The sequence below is a fragment of the Crinia signifera genome, chromosome 5, assembly GCF_055691185.1.
Source record: "Crinia signifera chromosome 5, ASM5569118v1, whole genome shotgun sequence".
Lineage (NCBI taxonomy): Eukaryota > Metazoa > Chordata > Amphibia > Anura > Myobatrachidae > Crinia > Crinia signifera.
This window is the reverse complement of record NC_139221.1, coordinates 308062845-308087955: the sequence shown is the minus strand read 5'-3', so window position 1 is coordinate 308087955 and position 25111 is coordinate 308062845. Positions and strand designations below refer to the sequence as shown.

The following is a 25111-nucleotide window of genomic DNA, read 5'->3' as shown; positions in this document are numbered from 1 at the left end:
AGGTGATTGGTGGCAGTGTATTACACTAGGTGATTGGTGGCAGTGTATTACACTAGAGGATTGGTAGTAGTGTATTACACTAGGTGATTGGTGGCAGTGTATTACACTAGGTTATTGGTGGCAGTGTATTACACTAGATGATTGGTAGTAGTGTATTACACTAGGTGATTGGTGGCAGTGTATTACACTAGGTGATTGGTGGCAGTGTATTACACTAGAGGATTGGTAGTTGTGTATTACACTAGGTGATTGGTGGCAGTGTATTACATTAGGCGATTGGTGGCAGTGTATTACACTAGAGTCTAAATTTAGTTGGGTATAGGGGTACATAGGGGTGCAGCATGCAAAACACTATTAAACCTGTCGACAATGACACTTGGCCACGTAACAGCTGTCGACCTTGTTTATTCCACCATCCAAGCCAGCCCGAAGCGTGGCGAGTGCAGAGAGCCCCGACCTTTTCATACCCCCACTTTCCACGACGGCGTGTAGTTGAATTAATAAAGTGTGGCGAGCCCGAAGTGTGGCGAGGGGCCGCGGAATACATGTGAAGTAATCCGCGTGCACTCGCCACGCTTCGGGCATCTTTGGCATTTATTGCGCCACTTGCAGGATCCCCAAAGCCACTCGATGTTCTGGGTGTGAACCCCAGTCTCCGGATCCACAAAGTTGTACCGATGGTTCAGCCGAGCCTGGTGATACCCTGCTAGCTCCAGCTGCTCCGTCTTGTAGGGACGCCAGCAATCCGAGAAGATTGTCGTCCCCGGTTCGACGTGCCCCTCGGTGGCGGCCATCAGGATGCTGGCATCACGTCTTTTGACGGCTGTGACGAAGCACTCTCCGGTCTCCCTAGAAATGCCTCGAAAGAGCCATTGTTGGGGAAGCATATGATCAACATGACTCTTTCTTTAGACGAATAAGCTTGCCTGGGCCACCAACAGTCGGTGAGGCTTCGACATGAGGTCGACGGTGCAGGCCTCCCTCATCAAATTTTTGTAGAGGACGGTGGTCTTCTGCGAGATGGACAGATGTCGCTTACAGAAGCGGATGCTGGTCAGCTCCTCTGCCCAACTGAACATGAATCGGATCAGGGTGACAAAGGTCAGCTGGCACCCTCTGAACCATTGCGCAGCCCTGACGCTGACCTTCTTTTCGCAACTGCGGATGTGGCAGTGCTCCCTGACATTTAGCCTCATAGGGTGGCCATTGGGGTTGGTCTGGGTATCAGGCAGAAATTTGTGGCTTTGTAGAAAAGCCACCGACTCTTCCTCCGTTTGCGGCAGGTTGAAAAGAGTGAGCTTTTCAGCAGCCATGACTGAAATGGGTCTGACTCTCACAGAATCTAACAGCTGGTCTGACTCTTACAGAATATTACAGCTGATTAACTACGCTAACTGTGTAACGCTCAATCTACCAGCTGACTGACTACACTACGCTGTCTGCAGGAACACTACACTGCATACGCTAAGCGGCTGACTAACTACGATGACTACGCTAGAACAAGACGCTTTTTTTGACAGGGACGCTACTTCTGACTAACTTTGATGACTACGCTAGAAGAAGACGCTTTTTTCGACAGGGACGCTACTTCTGACTAACTACGATGACTACGCTAGTCGCGGGAACACTACGCCGATTCTGACAGGGACACTACGCTAACTATGTACTGTTTACGCTGACTATGCTGGTCGCGGGAACACAGCACGCTACTTCTGACTGACTACACTGGTTACAGGAACACAACGCCGATTCTGAAACATAGCTGCCGCCTTGAAACTACACAAGTACCTAAATTACTTTGTTGTTTTATCAGAAGAACATTTAATTATGGGTTAGTGGAGAATAAAATTCAAATATGTATTTATTAGTACCATGGCCATTACCAGAGGTAGGGTGCTACCATGGCATGACATACCTGTACATGCATCATGACTTATTGAAAACATATTCCACTGTGATCTCTGCCTCACTGGCTGATAGGTGTCCTTCTTCCCACCTCTAATAAGTTCCACTTTTACTTTACCATAGCACATAATGTGTACACTTGTTTCACGCACTTGTCTGTTAATTGCTGCCTCTGATTGGCCAGTGATGTTTTTGATATCGCCAGGTGTATATTTCCTATTAATGCCAATATATTAATATCATAATTATGCAGACCTTCCACCGTGCAGTCCCACTGCCTTTAAAAGTTGTCCAAGTAGCTACAATTATAGATTACAAATGATGATGACAGAGAGGGAGATTTATCAGACTTAAAGTACCAAAAGTATCAGCTTCTGTCATGTTATAGGCTGTGTTTGAAAAATGACAGTTTGGAACTGACTCTTCAATTTATCTCTTTCCAAACTTATATAAAGCTCCCCCAGTGTTACTCTTTATGAGCGATACCATACCTCCCAACTTCGTAAGTGCGAGAGTGTAACTTGTCATGCCAACAAGGAGTGAGGCCACACAGGGAGGGGGCCAATCACCTCATGTAGGGGGGGCATGGCTGAGTGCTGAAGCCCCTGTTTGCATAATTTTGCGTGGATGGGGGGGGGTGTCTAGCACTCCCTGGGCAGCCCATGGCTCCCTTCCTATTCTAAATTCCCCCAACTTGCCCTCTCTCCCCTGCTGGACATTGCTACCTGCGGGAGGGGCAGCGGGACAATCTGCAATAAGCAGAATTGTCCCACTGTAATCAGGACAGTTAGAAGGTATGGTGATATTCATAGAGTATATTACCACAGCTCATCCAATCGGCACATGTTAAAGTGCTAAATAGGGTGGCCAATCACGTATCGGGATCAGCGGGATCCCGGTATTTGGCCCCAAAATGGACAGTGACTTTATGTCAATAGTAAACATAATCAGTGTATCCGTCCATTCAATGTTCTCAATATACTGTAAAATGTGCATAGTATCTTTCACGTAACTCTTTTGTATTGAAACTAGGTCTTGCAAAAAGGAATCAATATATTTGGACAGATTTGATTAAATTGAGTCCACCCCTGACTCTATTGGGCGGCCTGGAATATTTTTTTTCGTCCTTATGGAGTTTTGGCAAATGGTAGAACGTAGGAACCTTCAGGTTTTTATGGAAGAGGCAGCCGAATTCCTTCCTAGTTCTTTTCCTTCTAGTATTGACAAAAGTTCACGTTGATATTTCTCTGTTGGGTTTGTTTCATAGGGTTCTTTTTCTTGAAGGAGTTTTTCAGATTCAGCCTGATATTGTTCTACAGTATATCCATTATCACCAGTCCTCCACCCTTATCGGCTGGTTTTATAATTTGTGACTTGTCTTCTTTTAGTTGTTTTGATGCCTCTTTTTCCCCTTTTGTTAAGTTGTATTTAATTTTTTCCTTCTCCGGCAGATTTCTGATGTCTTCCTCCACCAAACGTTGGAAGGTCTCAATGTGTGCTCCCTTTACATGGGCTGGGTAGAATATTGATTTTGGCTTGAATTGTGTATGTTTATATTCATTTGTTGGTTCTATTTATTCTTGTTGTGTATCTGTTGAAAAATGTATTTATGCATAACTTTCTCACATATCTTTGTGTGTCTGGTGGGTCATCTTCTTCCCAGAGGTCTTCTAAAAAATCGGTCTCATATTCATCATTTTCGTTATCAGTCTCTAGGGTTCTTTTTCTTTGAGGTCTTTTTCCTTTCACATTGATCTGTTTCTTCTGTTCTATTATTTGCATTAATTGCGTGTGTTCCGAATTTACCAAAATATTTGTTGCTTCCATACCTTTTTTTTAAGGATTCTCAGTTGTCTTTTCTTTGTTCAAACTTCCTTGAGTTGTAGGGTCTATATTTACGTGTCTCTCTGATTTCTATAGGATTTCTTTCAATTAATGGTTTGTTAAAGCCTCTTTTATTTTGAATCTGTCATACATCTTTTTTGAAAGGTTGTTGTTTTCTATACAGTATGTTTCCCCGTAGGAGGGGACCCTATTTCCATCTGGTCTATTCGTATACTGTAAATTTTCATTTTCTCTACTTTCTATTTTGGGAAATAGTTTTTTTCCCCTAAATCCCCATGTAATTTTTTTGTTGTTGTTTTTTGTTTTTTACATTAGTCTCCATAAGATTTTTATATTCTGTCATATGATTTAAAGTTTCACACTTTTTTTCAAAACTTTTTAAATTTTGATGTATTTTAAGAAGAGAGGCTTTTCTAACTTCTATAATTAATTCAATTGATTTTTTTGAGCAATTCTACAGAGCTTCATTCCATTTAAGGAAAAAAAGGTTGGGTTCTTATTTAAACTTAGACCTCTTGGAATCAGGTCCTGTTTTAATGTACGCTTCTAGGGTACTAACCTCCCACCATTGTTTGTTCTCTTGTACACAGATTTTTTCTAATTTTAAAAAGTGTTCACAAAAATGTTCATCTTCATCGCTGGTTCCCGGTGGCAGCTGTTAACAGAGAAGATGTCACTTAATTTGTTCCTAGTTGTGTGGGTTATACTCGTCATGGCAGCAGTTACAATTAAAATAAAAGTAGATTAGGGGATAGATTGTTACCTGCGCCTATATGGTGTACAGAATTTAGAATTTGTAAGAGTTAAATACAAATGCTAAGATAAAATGAAGAAAGAACAAACACAAGTTAAAAAAGTTAAAATAAAATAACTAAAATATGCAATACCAAAAAAAAAAATGTTTACACTCTTTTGTGTTGGTTACGGTGACCATGCAAACAAATTTGGATAATCTTTACTAAGTTACAGTAATTTGCCGTAATGTAGTGACAGATGCCAAACTTCATGAGTTTGCAGTTATGCAGAATTGTAACAGCAATGACCCGTGCTGGGAGGCCCCCCTATCTGTCTCTTACTTTATATTTTTGGGTTATCAGCTTCTTCTCCTTTGTGTGGCTTCAGTGTGATCGCAGCTTCTGCTCCGTGTACTTCTGTGGCAACTTCCGGTGTACGGCTCATGAGTTTTTCACCAATCTAACTGCAGCATTCTCTACCTGACTCCCAGCCTGCAGCCAGACAGTGGGGCAGATGTACACATGGAGCCCCTCCATGTGTACATGGTGGGGCTATCCCCTGCATTTCCCACCCAGTAATTAGCGGCCGGGTGCGATGCCGGCAGCTTCACCAGCCCTGGGCTAGCATTGTCCTATCCCCACTGCAGGGACAACGCTGGCGCTGCTTCTGGGTTCTGGACTGTGCTGGAGATCTTGCGATAATAGGGAGATCTCACGCATGCCCAGAGAGCCGGCCAGGGGAGAGAGGGAGCTGATTGCTACAAGCGTATGCGCAGGGCTGTGGAGTCACCGATAAGGAGAGCCATGAAGGTAGAACATAGCAGCTCTCATTATCGGCAAGGGGGGTGGGGGGGCTTTATACATCAGGCTGTAATGGGTGCCCACTTCTCCTCATTATGCAGGACAAGCGAGAACCATTATTTCTAAAACGTTATGGGCACGAAAATTCATCTGCCCCAGTGAGTGGGTGTTAGCATGCTGATTAATGGTTGGCTGGTGTATTCCACCAATCAAAGTCAGTGGCGGCTCACACCTTTTGGGGTGAGAAGGGGCATCCACTGGCCGCAGTTGCCGCTGGGGTACCTTGATGCAGGCAGCCTCCTGCCGCTGCGGCCACTCCTCCTGGTCCCCGCAGCATTCCCGGTGCCTGTGCTATGATGACTGGCATAGGGACTGGCACATGCGCACAAACCTCTGTACTGCGCATGTGGCAAGCTTCTATGGGCTGCTTCAGCAACAGCCCATAGAAGGGGTATCATGGTCCCCGTGTCCCGGAGGCCTCCCGGAGGGAGGGAACACTTCCCAATGGGACGGCGTGGTGACTGGCAGGTCAGACTTTCTATAGGAAGTCACTGCCAGTCAATAGAATCACTACACTATTCTATTCTACCTCTACGCCTTGGTGGATGGTAGATCATGAAGTACCTCCTGTCGGCACATGTCATGGTTCGACCTAACCCATGTCGACCTTCTGTGGTCGACCCAATGCATGTCAACCTAATATGTGTCGACCTAATGATACACTCATTTATAGATTAACAGCAGTGACAAATATTTCGGTTCTACAGATGAAGGTGATAGATTCGCCAATTGCCGCTGTGCGCCATCCGCCAGAAGGGGGCATACCCAAGACGCCCACGTGCTCTGTTCTGTCAGGACCCACCTCCGCTGGCTCCCCACTGCTCCCCCGTTGCCGTCCGCAGCCCCCACTAACCCTGCCTGTCTCACTGTGATGAAGGGAATGCGCGAGCATGTGAGACGCTCTCGTGTCCCCGTCAAATGGAGCGCCTGACCGCCAGCCTGCACCAGCTCAGGGTAGGGATGGCCATCGACCATCGATGATTCGAAATCGTTGATTGTTCATGGCCGATGTAGAATACTTTTGCCATCGATGGGGGGAAACCAGATAGTTTCCCTCCATCGATGGAACAGCAAAACAATTTTTTGCTTTTTTTTTTTTTGTCAAAGTGCTGGGACACAGCATAGCTCCACCCCCAACACCCATGAAGCTCCGTCCCTGTATGTTGATTTGCCCACAGGCCAAACACAATGGCTGACCATCGACATGTTAAAATCGATGGTCAGCCAATGCATAGTTTAGCACTATCGATGGCCAGTTGCAGAATTGCCATCGATGGAAACCATCGATGGCAATTGCAACGATGGCCATCCCTAGCTCAGGGGATCTGGCGATTCCTCAGGCTGGCCGGGAGGCGCTCCATCTGTACTTTTTACTTTTTACCATTCAAAAGAACAAATTTTGCTGGCGAAACGCGCAAAGTTTTCAGCTACTGTAAATAGGGGAAGCAGCAAATTTTATTTTAATTTCACCCATCTGTAATCAATGGCACTTTAGGTCTTATTCCGAATGATTTCCGGACAATGCAACTCGTTCTTACAGTAATGGTGGGGTCAGAACCTTCCTGTCCTCATATTGCTTCGTTACTGTGTGTAATTTATACCCTGCTATTGTACACTTTGTACTTATTATCACACATCTATGTACTTGTAAGTCACCGAATGTCCATGTAATGCATTTAATGTAAGTAATGTGGGAAACTGTAACTGTAAATTAAATTTCAAGGCAATTATTTGTAATTGTATACAGTGTTACACTCTAACATATATATAAAATATACATATAAAGCTCTCAGTAGGAAACACTAAGGAGCCCATTTAGTCAGAGCAAACCGAGAGACCATTCATCCATCAGTATATTAACTATCTATGTGACTGTTGCTAATAGTGATACTATAATTGGTGCCTTCTGAATGTATTTGTGTTTCAGTTATGTCACTAGCTCAAAATGCAATATTTTTACCAGTTTCATTTGCATCCGGTAGAACAGCGGTTTTCAAATTCGGTCCTCAGGACCCCACACAGTTCACGTTTTTCATGTGCATTCGTTACTCATTAACACATATTGAAAAATCCACAGGTGGAGCTAACTCTTTCACTTGTGATTTGGGGGGTCACTCTGGTTGATTCGCTCGGATGCGAATTTGCACCCTTGCGAGTCAACCAATCCCGGCCTTACGGGATTGGTTGACTCTCAAGGCTTGCAGTGACACAACATCGGTCCTCGTTGCGAACGAACGGCCGCTGCGGACCGACCTGAATAAGGTCCTTTGAGAGGAGACCTGCAAAACAAGCACAGTGTGAGGTCCCAAGGACCGACTTTGAGAACCTGTGAAGCAAAAGATAGTCCAACCAAACAAAATACAGTTGAAGGTTATACTGTATCTGTCTGATGTACTGACCATATGTGTCTGCTCAATTTTAGGAGGAACTGCCAGTATTTGAAAATTTCCTACAGAGAATTGCAAGGAAACCCAAGCCTAATCAGTTTTACGGTCTAATGGGAAAGCGCAACAGTGGTAAGTCTTGGCAGTGGTGTTATTTATGTTATATCATTTATAGCTAAATGTGGGATTAATTAGCTTATTTTTTAATTATCATGATCAATGGTGCTCCAGAAGCGGGGCTGCAGCACAGTTAAAAATTCAAATAGGGAAGCCACACCTACTGCCCCAACTGCTATTGCAAACTGACACACTGGTAGTGGGTGTGGCCAGGGCCACCACTAGACCACTTTTACGGTCTAATGGGAAAGTGCAACAGTGGTAAATCTTGGCAGTGGTGTTATTTATGTTATATCATTTATATCTACATGTGGGATTAATTAGCTTATTTTTTAATTATCATGATCAATGGTGCTCCAGAGGCGGGGCTGCAGCACAGTTAAAAATTAAATAGGGAAGCTACACCTACTGCCCCAACTGCCATTGCAAACTGACACACTAGTAGTGGGTGTGGCCAGGGCCGCCCCTACAGTCCGGGCCCCCAGCGGCACAGCGCCATACCTCTGCCCAGCCCCCCCGCACGACAGCACCCCGCCTCCCCAACCCCCTCCCCATTACTTCCCATCACCCACGGCGCATCGTCCTCCGGCTCCTTCAGTGTCCTCAGTGACAGTCAGGTCCGGCGCGCACACTGCACAGTGCAGCCTGCAGAGCGCCGAGCCATTCTGTGTCCTGGGCTCAGGGCTCTGCAGGCTGCACTGTGTATTGTGCGTGCCTGCCCGCCGGTGCTGGGTGGGGGTGGCTGGGTGCGGGGGTCTGTGGGCAGCTGCCTGGGCCCCTCAAGAGCACGGGGCCCAGGACAGCTGTACCCAGGGCACCCCCCTGTCTGCGGCCCTGGGTGTGGCTCTGCTATTTGAAATTTGCACTGTGCTGCTGCCCCTCCTCTGAAGATTATAATTGATATCATATTCAGGAGGCCTAGATAGATTAATGTTTAGTTAGGTTACATTTACTATCTCTCCTGTACCAGGTGCAATGACTGTGTATTATCTCCAGTTACAAAATAGTTATAATTTCCTCTAGTGCTTTTGTAAGGGTATTCTTTCTTATATAGTAGGTGTTAATATTTAATTATGAGTTGTAAACAGGTGGCCAATTAATGCTAATACCTCTTGAATAAATAGGCTGCATTATTAGTGATGTCACAGGTTTCTAGAGAATAAATGGGCTACATAATCAGTGATGTCAAGCAGTGGCGGTTATTACCTATGGGCTGCAGGCCTGCCGCCCAGGTAAAAGTCTGTGAGACTGCACTGGCTTCACTGTGGCGGTTATTACCTATGAGCTGCAGGCCTGCCACCCAGGTAAAAGTCTGTGAGACTGCACTGGCTTCCTATTGGAAGACCGACCTGCCAGTCACTCAAGGTCGTCCCACTGGGAGGTGTTCCCTCCTTCCAGGATGCCTCTCTATGCACAGCAGCAGGCCGGTTTTCTGTAGATATAAGGGCTACATTCCCAGTGGTGTAACTGGCTCCTAGTAAATGCATAAGTTATATTCTCATTGATGTCACTGCTTTCTTGTGAGTGGAAGGTCTGCATTCCCAGTGATGTCACTGGTTGCTAGCGAATGTGTAAGTTACATTCTCAGTGATGTCATTAGTTTCTAGTGAGTGGAAGGGTTGCATTCCTAGTGATGTGATTGGTTCCTAGTAAATGGATAAATAATTTCTCAGTGATGTCACCAAATCCTTGGCCCTTATTCAGATCTGATCACAGTACAAATTTGTTCTCAAAATGGGCATAACCATTTGCACTGCAGGCGGGGCAGATGTAGCTTGTGCAGAGAGAGAGTTAGATTTGTGTGAGTTATTTTGTTTCTGTGCAGGGTAAATACTGCCTGCATTATTTTTACACTGCAATTTAGATTTCAGTTTCAACACACCCCACCTAAATTTAACTCTCTTTGCACATGTTACATCTGCCCCACCTGCATTGCCCATGGTTTTGCCCATTTTGAGAACAAATTTGTACTTCGATCAGATCTGAATAACAATACTGTACTGACCCAGGAAAAACAGCTTATAGGTAATACTCACTAAAGTATTGCAAACTAATTTTTTTTTTCATTTCATTGTAGGATTCGGACAGATTTCCCGCAAAAGTAAGTTGGGGATTTGAAATTCTCTTACAAAAATTCTCTTAGATTGCCCTTTTTTGTAGTTCTTCAGAAACCTTACGCTTCTATTGATGCTTGTATACATTTTTATTTTGAACATTCTCCTACCACCCCCTGGTGTTGTTTTTCTGCTTTAATGTATTTTTAATGCGTCTTCTGAATTTCCAACCCATTCCAACCCCACAGTATGTTTGAGGTAGAAGCCGATTGCATTGAATCAAATGCATTTTATTTGAACAAGGAAATAACTGAGATACACAGCAGATGTACAATTAGTACATCAGAGGTGTTTTTAATTAATCCAGCAACCTTTGCATTGTATCATTATTTATTATTTACTTGAATTATGCTAATGACTGCCTAAGAAGAATTGCAATTTTATACAATGAACAACATTCCTGAAACTTGGTGCCCAAGTAATAGGTGCTGCTATCCATAACAACCAATCAGGTGCTAGATTCATTGTTGAATTGTTCTGGAAAATCATTTGACTTATTATTTATTTATGACCAGTTTCATCATCATCAACTTATTAGTTGCCTCGAGTTACTTCAACTTTATATCATGCTACAATTTTAATATGTTTTCCCCATAGAACAGTGCACATTAAGGGCCAGATGTATCAAGTTTCAAAAAGTGATACAATGGAGAGTGATAAACAGCCAGCCAATCAGCTCCTAGCTGCTATCTAAACAGAAAAAAGGGGGATACACCATACCATCGCCGTTTAATATTAGTGAGGCAAAAAATGCTTCAAAAACAGACTCAAGACTTTCCTATTTACTCAAGCATTTCATTCAGTCCCTTAAGTATTGTTTATGAAAAGCTTTTCTGTACTTCATTGTTCCTGTACTGTATTACATTCATTCTATCTGTTAGGCGCCTTGAGTCCTATTGGAGAAAGAGCGCTATATAATTACAATTATTATTATTATTATTATTATTATTATTATTATTATTATTATTACACCTTATAAATATATAAGCATTAATTTATTTGTATAAAACAACAATCATATAAAAATCATACATGATAATAGTATGTGAACTAATACTGGTATACACGGACAAAACAAATTGACATGTAACATATAAGTTTAATCCGTATATAGGTCAAGGCAGTCCAATCAAATGACAATGACTCTCTTGATAGGGCAATAGTATGGATAAAGGTAAAATTAATAGTCCTGCAACAAAGGGTCCAGAGGTCCAGAATTAAGAAGAAAGGGTTAATGTACATCAGTATAGGCCCATACACACAGAAGGTTTTAGCTGCTTTCAGCTCAAAGCCGCCCAGTGTGTATGGCCCGGCGATGAGCGGTGAGCGCTGCTGCGTGCTCCCGCAAGATCGCCGGGAAAGCCGTTCATCTGCTGGTTATACCAGCAGATGAGTGGCTTTCTGGACGGCTTTGCATAGCGCTCCGCTATGCAACGACATCCTCCCCCCCTCCATCGGCGCCGGGCAGGTGGAAAGCCGCTCAGTGTGTATGTACTGAGCGGCTTTCCTCGCAGCGATGATTGTCATCATCGCTGTCCATACACGCTGCGCATTGTCGCCCAGTGTGTATGGACCTGATTCCAACTTTCCAGGTATTGAGTTTGTCTGCCGGCAGAATATTCTCCTGTTGCAATACTGCGCAGTGTAAACAGCATGGAGAGCGACGCCTCTGCGCTCAATGCGTTTCACCTGTAAGACAGGCTTCATCAGGAAAAAAACAGAGTAGTTGTGGTGTCCTCGGGATCTCCTTTTATTTGCGTTCCTTCACTTCTGCCTTACTATGCGTCACTTCCAGTATTGTGGTGACAGACTGAGATAGGATGCAATGATTTGTCATATCTGCATTTGCGGCTTCTGCCCTTAACTCAAAGTACTTCCGGAATCGCGGCAACATGTTCCAAGTAGGCTGTGTGATAGTTTGGCGTCCTCACTTCCGCCCACAGTTAATTTGGCTTCTTGGATAACTTCCGCCCTTCTTCATTGTCCACAGAATCCAAGTAGCTGCTGCAGTATGTTAGAGGCTGGGTTTGGAAAATGAGAGGTAGGCATACCCTCCAACTTTTCCAAATAAAAAATCAGTACAGGCCAGGGGGTGTGGTCATAGATAGAGGGTGTTACCATTTTAAAGGGTGCGTGATCTGTACCCTTTTACTTTCCACTACCCCAAACCGGGCTGACATCACACACACACACTGCATGCCACACGCTGCTCCTCACCTCATATACACACACACACTGCATGCCACACGCTGCTCCTCACCTCATATACACAGAACATGCTGCACTGCACACGAGTCAGACATACACACACCGGGAACTGTGTCCTCCCACCCACGGTCCCTGCAAACCTGGATTCCCCTGCTCGGCGGCCAGGCCAGGCAGGTACAGGTCAGGGCTCCAATGATCCTGGTAGGTTCCGCAGCTACTAAGGGAAGAGGGCGCCGGGAGGGGGGAGCGCCTTGAACATGCCGCCTCCCACAGCTGTGATGCCCCCCAATCGGAGTCTCTCCCTGAGGGGGAGGCGGGCCTGCCATGTCCCACCACCGTGCACCCTGGGAGATGTAGTCCTGGCTGGCTGCTTCCCCACACTCCCTGAGGAACAGTCAGCAATGTTATGAACTACATTTCCCAGAAACAGTCCCTCAGCCAGAGCTGTAAAAAAAAATCGGTACAATCGGTACACTCTATTTTAGCCGGTACAGACCGTTAAAAAACGGTACTGTACCGGCTAAAACGGTACAGTTGGAGGGTATGGGTAGGAGCTGAGTGGCTGGTGGTTTATCACTCTCCATTTTATCACTTTTTGATGCTTGATACATCTGGCCCTAAAGGACACTGCCCTGTAAGGGGACACTATGATTTTGTTTTTATTTCCATCTGTAGGATTTGGCCAGATTTCTCGCAAACGTAAGTTAGAATATGTTCTCTTTAGCACACAAATCAAAATCGGCACAATCAGTGATTTCGTTTCTGTGATCCCCTATACAAATGGAAGGTGTGATTACCTGTGTAATTAGCTTTCCAGTGTGATAATGAAAATGAATCATTCACTTTCAAATTGTGGTAATTATTTATGTATTAGTGTACTTGAATGACGTGGACTTATCAATATATGATAGACTATATCTGGACTGACAAATGATAAGGACCTGGTTTTTTGGACTAATGGGGCAGATGTATTAAGCCTTAACAAGAGATAAATGGGTACTTATGTAATATCTGGGCTCCCGTTTTTCTTATGGGACCGCGTCCGCTCGCCACGCTTCGGGCACGGTGGCTCGCCACACTATATAAAATCAAATCCATGCGTAGTTGGATAGTAGGGGTATGAAAAAATGGGGTGCATTTAACATGGGAGCCCAGATAATACATAAGTACCGATAAATGTAAGGGTGATACAGAGAGATAAACGTCCAGCCAATCACCTGCTAGCTGCTATGTTACAGGCTGTGTTTGAAAAAAGTCAGTTAGCAGGTGATTGGCTGGATGTTTATCTCTCTTTATCACAATTGCATTTATCTCTTGTTAAGTCTTAAGCTGGCCATACATCTACAGATCGATTGTCAGATCTGGCTGGTTAAGACAAACGCCTGGTTAGTATATGAATGACAATTTTTGGCAGTTTTCCAGCATTTCAAAGCAAATGGTCAACTGTCATTTGCTCTTATCCATTTACAGGATCTTGTTCCAACCAGCCCAATCTGACAATCAATCTGTAGATGTATGGCCAGCTTTAATACATCTGCCCCAATGGTTGCACTTGGTGATATACAATATATTTGTGTGTGTGTATATAAATATATATATATATATATATATATATATATATATATATATATATATATACAGTATATACCCAATATTGCACTACGCGCTTGTAAAGCTAACAAATAAACTAATGGCTGCCCAACCACAATTCTCCCTGAGGGTTAGGGAAAAAATAACCACAATATATTTCATTTACCAATAGTGGTATTGCGCCTATATTGAATACACAGTCCGTATAGAATGATCCACTTTCAGTGAAAGAAAGAGAAGTTCATCCTATAATTGTTTGTTTGATCCTTCAATGAGTTGTCACAGGTAATATGGCAATATTGAAACGACCCAACGCTTAGACAGACTTCATCAGGGGAACTGTGTTATAATCTTTCAGCAGATATAGGGATTCATGGTGTCCATTAACAAAGTCATAAAATCCCCTTTCTTTAGGGGATAAAAGGAAACTTTTCCTAATCCTAATTTGCAAAAACTATATTTTTCAAAGGCTTTTTTAGTAGATTTTTTGATAAAAAATATTCTTATGGTGGATGTCTGTTCATCTGGAGATAATAGCACCAACTTGGGCTTCTTCAGAGGACCTCTTTCTCCTACAGGGATACTAGACATTCCTGTAGGAGAAAGAGGTCCTTTTCAATATCTTGGCTGCTATTTTTCTTTTTGATTTATACTACTCAGGAGCGCATACTGGGATCGAATTTGTTTCGAATCTGTTTCTATGTTTCTATGAATGTAGAAAAAATCCCAAAATCCTATAAGCAAAATCAAATAGAAAAATAGTGCATATCTCACCATGTGTAAGCTCTGTTAGTAAGGGACATCAGCAGAAAAGATGTTAAGCTTTATTAATTTATTTTTGATAAACAATTTATAGAACATTTAGGTTACAGTCTGGCAGTTACTATCCAGAATACTCTTATAAAGAGGGGACTATGGAGCTGTCCGTGTGATAGGTTGGATGGGGGAGTTATTAACCTGTGTCAGTGACTGGTCCAGCAGTAGTGAGGGCAGTGTCCAGACATCGCAGAGCTTATCTTGTTCATGCAAATCCAGGCATTGTAGTGTCCACTGAGAGAGAGCCACCATTAGGAGTGTGCTCAGCAGTCTTGGGAGTGTGAAATGTTTGGGATTTTCCACTGTATCACTTGAACACCCGACCAAAGGAAAAAAAAAAACTCTTTAGACCCGGTTATATGTAAGATACTCTCTTCACAACTAAAGTATTGGATGTAATTATCCTTTACAATAATTATACACAGTAATTACTGTATTATGTGAGGTCTGTGTAATTTAATATAAAAAAAAAAATACTTTTTGATGAATCGCATGGCTGACGTTATTTATGTGTGTAAGTGGCATGATTCCCTTTCACATATCACTTGTCCGTCTACGTAATACACACCTTTTTGTGATTTTCCTGGCTTTTCTTCTTTTTTTTTTTGTAATTAATCACAATATGCTATCTGGTATAATCTGATGTTTATCCAAAGTGATTGCCCACTATGATCTCACCCCGTAGAAACAAATACACCATTACCAAACCCAATCCTAAATGATCACCCAACCTAAACTGATCTCAGCTGATCCATTCTCCACCCTTTTCACTGCTTGATACATCAACCCAGTGGTAAAGTAACGGTAGATGTATGAATCAGTGATAAGGGAGGAGAAGTGAGCCAGAGGAGAAGTGGTCTATGGGAACCAATCAGCACTGAAGTAACATCTATAATTTGCATAATATAAAAGCAGAACAGCTGATTGGTTTCCATGGGACACTTCTCCTCCTATCACCTATGGTCTTTCATCAAATTATTATTTTTAACTTGAAAAAACAAAAACAAATCTGTGTTGAAATGTGAAAAAAACACCATCCTTCAAATGCATATTTTTTCAGGGTATAAATCAGATTCCTTTTTTGGACTTATGGGCAAAAGATCTTTATTTTCGGGTACGTATCATTCAAATGCATCATTGTTAGGTCATACAATTTATGAATGAAAGATTAAGAGACGGAGGGGCCCATTTATACATGAGTTTTAGCTATTTTAAACTTGTTATGTATGATAAATGGTGTTCCAGCCAATCATCTCTTGTTACTGTATGTGTTTGAAAAATGACAGTTGGAAGATAATTGACTGGAGAATCATTTAGCATATATGCAATGAGTTTTAAATAGCTAAACTCATCGAAAAATGGATCCTGTCTTCAATCAGAAATTGTGGGGGCCACAATGGGCTGGATACTGTGGATGGAGGTACAGCAGCGATGGGGATTGCACTGTGGGAGTGGGTGTTATTATAACAAGTTAATCTATAATATACCTGTATTATATGATACACTAGCACTGCCACAACCACCTTAATATGATACATAAGTACCCTCTTGGCAGCTCCACCTCAGTGCCGTACACATGTATCGGAACCGCACACATAAATACCACCTCCCTTTCATATACACAGCCACCTCCATCTCACTCAAGTATAGACCAGCCCTTGCCCTAGCCTCTATTTCACTCACATATACCCCAACCACCTACCTCATACCTCCCCAAATTTTCCTTTCTAAAATCGGGATGCTCAAGTGCGTGCCCGAAAAGGGCCATAGGGGCGTGGCCTTGGCCGGTAGACCACGGCAGCAGGCTACGCCCTCATTTTTTGTCACTACGTGGCATGGCCAGCACAGCATAAGCTGCTGGCCATGCCCTTAGCCCCTCTGCTTCTCTGAATAGATGCTGTGCACATGCTGCAGCGCTCGGCAGGGGGGGCTCCAAACTGCCCCCCCCCCTGCCACAATGGGACACTGCCGGTAGCATATCGTCACTGTTTATTATTGTTACTTAATGTAATGAGTGCAGAGCCCCAGTGACTTCTATTTAAACAATGTGGTCGCAAACCATAGGGCACCCCAAATCTAGGAATGGTGAGTGCCGATCCTAAGTGCTAACTCTCTCTGCACATGTTACATCTGCTCACCTGCAGAGCAGCAGGGTTTTTCCCATTTCCAGAACAAATTTGCCCTCCGATCAAATCTGAATTAGGCCCAATGGCCCTGATTCTGGTTGACTCTGTAAGCTACGAAGATTGCAGCTTACCGAGCACCAGAGACGCCGCCCGCCACCCGCCTAAACGCCTGCCTCTTCACCGACGCCAATTCTAATTGTTAACATGCAAGGGGGTGTATAACAGAAACACATCCCCTCGCCTGTCACCGACCATCAAATGATTTCTCTGGTCTTCCCAAATAAAATTCAGTGGAAACTGACTTTTATTTGCAAGTGCCGGGACGAAGACGAGGCGAATGGCTTCCGCCCGCATACTCATGGGAACGCCCACTGTTTTCTGGGTAATGCCCATAAAATGGGGGCGATTCCCGTCCCCACCTCCATCTGCCCACGGCCCGCCCTGATTCTTGCGAACAGCTCGGTGACTATGTAAGTCGCCAAAGCCATTCGCTGCACATGCGCATAACAGACCATTCTCGTGTGCAGTCCCCAAAACATTGGGGCGGGGCCAACCTCGCACTATTTCGTGTAGATCAGAATGACCCCCCCATTGGCCCTTCTTCTGATTGAGTCGGGCGGCTGCGTGTTCGGTCGGACGGCTGATGTATTATGTTTGCACATGTGCAGAGGCGTTTCTGCGCATGTGTGAACGCTGCGCACATCCGAATACGGCGTGAATTCCGTACAGAAATTGATCGGTCGGAACAATCCTAGCAAGGGGTGGAGAAGGGCGTGAAGGGCTGTTTGGGCTCATTACCATATGTGTACGCCCCGCATTTCATGGGCGTTCCCTTGAAAACGCTGGGCGTACGTATGGTAATCCGGCCGTGACAAACGTGTGGGGGGCGGACATATGACATAGCCGGATGCCAGCTGCCCATATCCCTGCTTTCATACGGAGAAATGTCCGAGTGGTCTGGAGCACTCGGAGCTGTCTGACCACTCGGTCCATCATTCGATGGTCAGCGACTATCGGAGGAAGGGGGAGGTTCCCACAGATGGAGGAGTTGATCATATGAAACATCAACTCGCAGTCCGTTCGCTCGGCGTCTTACCGCATTCGGGCGGTGTGAGCGATCCGTATGATAGGCGGGGCTAAGAACACTCGGTGGCCGTCCGAAAATACACATCCGTCCGAGTCAACTAGAATAAGGGCCATTGTCTGTTAGTGCTTTCTATCTTTCCACTTTATGTCTCTCCAAGCTTCGATAAATATCACTTATTTTGTGACTTATGCTTCAATGATGTCACTAGAGAGGCGCAAAATTGGTTCGAGCTGCAGCATGGCTGCTTCTACTATACAGTATATAAGGAACAAGAAGTACATTGTTGCAGGCGGTCATCCTTGAAGCAGGCTGAGTTATTTATATGATAGTGTACGCTACAGTACAAATATAATGCTGCTTAATTAATTACCCCATGAGAACTCATTTCGAAAGCTTCAATCCAAATGATGACAAATTGCTAAGTGGCTGCAGGGGAAATTACTGCTGACGAGCCAGTAAAGACGTTAAAGTTTGGGTGTTTGATGTTCACTTCTACGACTTATGGCTCAGGGGCAGCTTCAGTGAGTCATTTAGAAGAAATAAAATATCCTTCAGAAACTTGTCCAGTCGGGGAGCATAATGGTAGTCAGTTAGTGACATAATTCAGCGTAAAGCATGTTCGTTAATCCCAGGTCAGTATGTTTGACGTCTTACCGGATTGTTATAAAATTGCATTATTTTTATTTTAGTTACCTATTGTTGACAATTGTTTGCAATTCTGTGCATCATATGTAAGACACTTCCTGCATTGCATTTGATTTCGGAGTGCAGCGTCCGTAGGATGCGATGATTGCAGGTTTGGCCGGGTTGCGTAAGCTGAGGCTGGCAATGCCATGAAATCTGTGTGCAGACCCCCACAGAACCTGGCCTTGTCCCTGCTGAGAAATGGTGACACTTCCTGTTTCTGGGAAAGCTGTGCAGGAACACCCCATCTCTGCCACCCGAACATCATAGCTTATCAATCAAGCTGTGGCTGGGAGACTCGCAGAAGCATCATCAGACCATCAGGTTATCGTACATCTCTGTGTGTACCCATCGATATTGGCGGTGGTGGGGATATGGCCAGCTACAGGCATTGACAAGTGCATACACACTTGCCAATGTCGGCGGGGATGGACGATGGCAAGTGTGTGTGTGTGTGTGTGTGTGTGTGTGGGGGGGGGGAATAAAGATAGTGAGCGTAGCCGTGTTCATTTTGGCAAAGATTTTCAATGACGTTTTTGTCTTAAATCTTAAAATTTGACTAAATTAAATGTCACATTTTAGTACATTTTTTATTTTCATCTAATGGGCCATACACATGGGCCCTTATTCTGGTTCACTCGCAAAGGCAAATACCTTCTCAAATAGACAAAATCATGTGCACTGCAGGTGGGGCAGATGTAACATGTGCAGAGATAATAAGATTTAAGTGAGTTATTATGTTTCTGTGCTGGGAAAACATTGACTGCTTTTTTTTTACACTGCAATATAGATCTCACTTTGAAGTAAAACCCCACCCAAATCTGCCACACCTGTAGTGCACATGGTTTTGTCCATTTGAGAAGGAATTTGCCTTTGCTAGTGAACCAGAATAAGGGCCATTAGGCGATTACAGACCCATTTCTAAGCGATCGCTTAAAAATCAAGCATGGATTACTCTGTGTGTATGGCCCCTGGAGACGGTGATGCATGGTCCCTGGCATCGCTATCACCTGACTAGATTTATAGCTTCTCTGGCTGCTCGCCTTATTCAACGTTCCAGGGAAAACTTTGCTGTCACAGGACGGCGAGGATTCCCCCAAACAGCGAGACCCGGGGCTAATGCAGCGGGTTTCGCTGCTTCTGCAGCCACATACGCCGATTCCCCCTCGCTCCAAAAAACAGAGTGAGGGGGAATCGGCGTATTCGGGGTGTCAGTTGAATACTGACGGGGCGAGCGGTGACAGCGAGCAGGCAGCCCTGCTCACTGTCACCGCTTGTCCACTGGCATTGAATACTCCCCATCGTCTAAATCCAATGTGTACACTGCACCGTGTGATTCAATCCGGATTGAATTTTGCTTGAATAGAAAATGAATCACACTGTCTGTATGGGGCATTACGCGATATTAGAAACAATATAGTTCAGAAGGGTCAAAATGAGCAACGCTGTTCAATGTATTGCTAAGTGTGTATCGGGCTTAAGACAGCAAAAAAATTACATCTGAAACAAAATAGCACTTTACAAAACAATAAATATTTAAGGAAAATATAGAAATTGTTTGTGAATATGTAGAACTTGTTTCACACCTGAACAAGCCGTGGATGGGATGCACTAACATCCGCGCCCCGCCCCCACTTTGCCGCACATTACCGGCTACTGCAGAGATAATTATCACATATGTCCTAACATATGTGATAATTATTGCAAAGGACAGCTCTTGAGTTAAGAGTTGTCCTTTGCGATCTGGCTGGAGATGTACAGCGGGTCCCGGCGGCTCCCCCTCCCTCCCTTACCCAGGCAGATGCTGTTGCGGGCAGGCTCTCCTGGAGGAGGTCACTGGTCCGGGCAGCACAGCGCTGTGCTGCCGCTGGCCGGACACAGGTGAGGGGTGGTTAGTTTGAGGCGATGGGGATCCATGCAGGGCGGCATGGGTGGCGTTAAGAAGCCCATAGGCTTCTATGAGATATCGCCAGCTGTATGCTGTATGCCCGCTGGGGTGGTGTAGTATGAACAAGTCGGTAAAAAAAAATCATGAAAAACTTCACATTTTTTGTGTTCATTTATTGTGTGCCGACCTAGTTCTAGTGGTCAACCTATTGAGTCTTGACCGAGACACTGTCGAACTATTGACTGCCTAATTGCTCCAGTGGTTATGGCTACTAGGGTGGAGTTAGAAATAATTTTACTGGGCCAAATGAACAGTTGGTAGATACAAAATGCAAAGCTAAAAGGGGTGTGGCTTATAAGAAACATTTTTTAATTATAGTTGCTTAGAAATAATTGGATTTTTGCCTCAAGATCCATGTAATTAAAGTGGAAGATTTTTTGTTTTTATTTTATAATGAAGAACTGTTAGATGTTTGTGCCGGTGACTAATTCAGTAACTTGCATTTTGTCCTTTGACATGTAGCTTATTACTGGCCCTGAGTGTTCCTGTTACTTAGTCACACCCACACATGCATATGGCACTGGCCACACCCATTTATCTTCCTACAATAGGCTCTTGATTGATTGGATCATTATTTGTGGCCCATGTGGCTCATTATCCATCTCATATTTTGTAATAGTCCTAGTTTGGACAGACCCATATCTCCCAGCAATGGTGGCATTGGAGGAGGGACCCTTTCCATGCGACATAGGCACGCCCCCTGAACACAAGGGGCGTGGCTCACAATCGTGGTACTCCCACCAGGCCACGCCCCCATTCCCCCCACTGTGTGGGACATGGTCAGCGCTCTGAGAGCTACTGGCCATGCCCCCAGCCACTTTGTCTCACTGAATAGACACTGTGTGCATGCGCACAGCATCTGGTCACTGCTAATCTGCTCAACGGAGCATTGAGCAGCAGGGGGGACTCCCAACTGCCGCTCCACCGCCACAGGACACTGCCGGCTCCATGTGGGACAAGGGACAGTCTTAAAAAAACTAGACTGTCCCGCAAAAATTGGGACAGTTGGAAGCACATCTCCATGTTGGATGCATGGTGTTTATTTAACTTATTTCGTTGCAATTTTTTTCCCGTATAAATAAATAAAAGTCGCTTTATGGCCAAATTTGGGGTGGACGCTGACGTCAAGGAATGTCAGCCACCTGCCACGCGCAGGCATCGTCACGCCTGCATTCCTAGGGGGATCACCCACCATTTTTTATGGGGACACCCATAAAATGCTGGAAGTTCCCCTGCCCATGCAAACCAGAATCAGGCCCCAGTGTTTCAAAAACAACAGGAGCTATTGTAAATGTTTAATATTTTATCTTTCTCCACTTTATTAGTACATACCTTACTTTATTTTACTCTACTTTATCTCTCTCCAAACTTTGATACATTTCACCGAAAATGTAGTTTATGATAATAAAATAAGCGACAGGCTTTTTCCTCGGAAATCCCGGATACGCTATACCAGGACAGGTCAACCTGTGGCTCTCCAGATGTTGTGAAACTACAAATCCCAGCATGCTTTGCCACCGTTTTGACACTCCCTTATAGCAAAACTGTGGCAAGGCATGATGGGATTTGTAGCTTGACAACATCTGGAGAGCCACAGGTTGGCCAGGCCTGCGCTATACCTTTGGCCTTTTACAGGGCAGCCGAGAGGGGGGGGGGGGGGTGAGTGGGTACTAATTACCCAGGCCCAGACTTGCTGGAGGGGCCCGGCAGTGGCCCTGGTCCAACACCTCCCTTCCCCCTCCGGCCCTCCCGGCTGCAACAGCAGCACACACTTCTACAGCATGTGCTGTTCTGACAGCAGGCTCAGCATGAGCGTCTCACTGACAGCATGAGAGCTCATGCTGAGCCTGCTGTCAGCATAACACAGCACATGTTGCAAGTGTGTGCTGCTGATGATGTGTTTAGAGTTTTTAGAGTTTTCTTTCACCCCCCCTCTAAACATTTTGGGGGCATGGCCTAAGTGCGGGAGGTGGCCACACCTCCCACACTTAGGCCACGCTCCAAAATTTTACCAGGGCCCAGCATTCCTCTCGGCTGCCCTGGCCTTTTATCGTTTGGTTGTTGAAAAGAGTGAAAAGTCATTATTACAGTATATGTGTATAGTATTTATGTCTAACGTCAATTCTATTCTGTTTTGTCCATAGGATCTTCAGAAAGGAACACGATACGTGATTACTAAAGGAAATGCAAATGAAAACCCCCAACTGTTACCTTGGTCAAACTTCATTCACTAAAACAGAAGATACAATGTAATATATTATATCCAGTGTACAATGAATACTTATTAATTTTAAAATGGATTGTTTTAGCTTGTATTTTCCAAAAAAGTTATTATTTTTAATAGTGTAGCAATGATACTTGTAATCTTACTGTGCTGTGGTTCCCCAATTACGACTCTCCTCAACATAATGCAGGATGCAAAATATCTGAGAGGGCATCAGTCGAAAAATGATCTCACCCCCTATTTGTAGGGGTAACCGACCACTCTGTGAGTCTGCAGAGAGTTGTAGTCATCGGACGTCTTTCCCCCCAATCACCCGTGACCCGGGAGATCCACCAGATTCATTAGTGAGAGTCCGAAATTCAGTTCAAAGAGTTGATGTTTCAATGTATAAAACTAAATACAGACGACCTTGTACCTTTGTTATCAGGAATAAATTGGTATCATTGCAGCATGTTTATTTTACTTTCTGACTGTGAATCTAAAGTCTCCATTTCATAGTTTAGATTTTTTTTTTCTGATAGTGGCACTTTGAATAAAAGAAAACCTTGAGATTTTGCAACATTTCCTTGTTATCAGTGTGTTCTTTTTAAATCAACCAGTCCGTATGCATTCATAGTACATACAGGCACGGTCGGCCTTGGTAAAAATGAAGGGGGTGTGGCCACTTGCTGGGGGTGGGGCCTCCACTGCCCAGCTCCCTCCCCTGTAAAAAGTAACCTGCTCACCCTCCTTCTCGACGCCACTGCATACAGGTGCTGAAGGAGAGTTAGTAAGGAATCATCCAGAGCAAGGCTGGGGAGTACACTAGTGCACACAGGGGTGTCTGAGTACCCAGACACCCCAGAAAGAAGACCGAAAGCAAGCATGATACTACAAAGCCCCAAGCCAATATGATGAGATTCCATTAGAATTTACATTTTAGCCCTGCCCCCTCCTGATAGACACGCTATTTGCAGTGGGGTCGGGCAATACTGCTACTAGTTCCCATCCGCTGTAGGGACCTGTGCGTCATCTTGCCTTGCTGTATTCCTCCGCACCGCTATGGAGTGCCCCCACCTTACCATTAGTTTCTGCATTGCTCCAGATTCTGCCGCCTTCCCCAGCGGCTCCTCCTCCTCGTGGTGTTGTAGTGGTGAGTTTCACTAGCGGTCCCCACGCTCCGCTCGCAGGTGACACAATGCAGCATGGTTGCAGCTATAAGGAAAGTCCACAGCTCCAACTGAGGCCTAGTGGGGTTTTGTTATTGTGCATCTCAGAGACAGAGCCATGTTATCATCTTCTCCTGGGGAATGGTGCATGGCGGGCCTGCCGGCCTAGAGCAGGACCCGAATGTAGCAGTTGTGTATAAGGAGCTACATTGTGCCTGCTCAGGAGAATATAAATAACAGCACTGCCATGGGGCCCCCACAATTTTGTTGTCCAGGGCCCCTACAGACCATAATCCGGCCCTGAATGGAATCCAGGGGAAAACCCAATTGATGTACTATGTATATAGTTTATAGCTCAAACAGAGGTAGAAATAACACTTGGTCCAATGAACCCCGATACTGGACAGTTGATGTTCATCTAGCATTTCTTGCAGGGAACCCTAGAGAGTCAACTGTAACCTCAGAGAGCCCCACTACCTTCATAGGACCTGCCTACTATCATGTCAACTCTAGGCACCAGCATCCAGTATCTCAGTCCATAGAGGAAGCCAACGGTCACATGACAGCTAGGGCTTATATAGGCTACATTGATTATAGTCTTCTCCCAAGATGCATCTCTGTAAAAATACATATCACCCTTCCCCCAGGTTTATAGTATAATCTTCCAACCCTTAAACATGTTATCTCAAATTTACACAGGCCCCAATCATTCCTTACTTTTTGGGACCTCTTCAGCTGGAGTTTCCTCTCTGGCACTGATGTTTACGTGGAAATAAATGGCCCTGATGCTTTTCCAAACCAACCGCTCAATGGGCACCAAGAAAAACAATAAGACCAGTAGGTAGATTTCACAAGTACTGTATGTATGTAACCTTACCCAATGATGTGAGCTTACCCAGGGCTTAAAGTGGTCCTGGAGAAGTTGTGGAACTCATTTTTCCTGCCACATACCCCCTTCACATTAGGTGGAGCCAGGACCAGTGCTGGGGTTTTTGACATTACCACAAATCAATTTTTGCCCTATCGCCCATACTTTATAAAGGGACAGTGGTCTCACAAGGAAGGGGGGTCATCACAACATAATACCGCCAATTTATATGAAGTCACTCAGTAGTACATATTCACATTACACAGTGCCCCCGTTCATATTATACCACAAAGTAGTGCCCCTTATTCAAGTAAAGACAACAGTAGTGCCCCTTATCCATGTTATGTCACTCAGTGATGCCCCTTATTCATGTTGGGTCACTCATCTCACCTTTTTCATGTTATGCTTTTTTGTTGTACCCCATATACATGTTATACCACAGTACTGTCCAT

The 25111-nt window shown here is 44.5% G+C and overlaps 1 protein-coding gene across 1 annotated transcript in view; it reads left to right on the top strand.

The window, feature by feature from the left end:
• Positions 1-23204, top strand: part of TAC1 (tachykinin precursor 1) — a 40585-nt gene extending 17381 nt beyond the window's left edge. Inside the window, exons 3-7 of the mRNA XM_083189476.1 lie at positions 7768-7861; positions 9924-9947; positions 12844-12867; positions 15635-15688; positions 22564-23204. Of these exons, the coding sequence (XP_083045602.1) occupies positions 7768-7861; positions 9924-9947; positions 12844-12867; positions 15635-15688; positions 22564-22598 (231 nt within the window). The 3' untranslated portion in view covers positions 22599-23204. The remainder of the gene's footprint in view (positions 1-7767; positions 7862-9923; positions 9948-12843; positions 12868-15634; positions 15689-22563) is intronic.
• The last annotated feature ends 1907 nt before the right edge of the window (positions 23205-25111 follow it).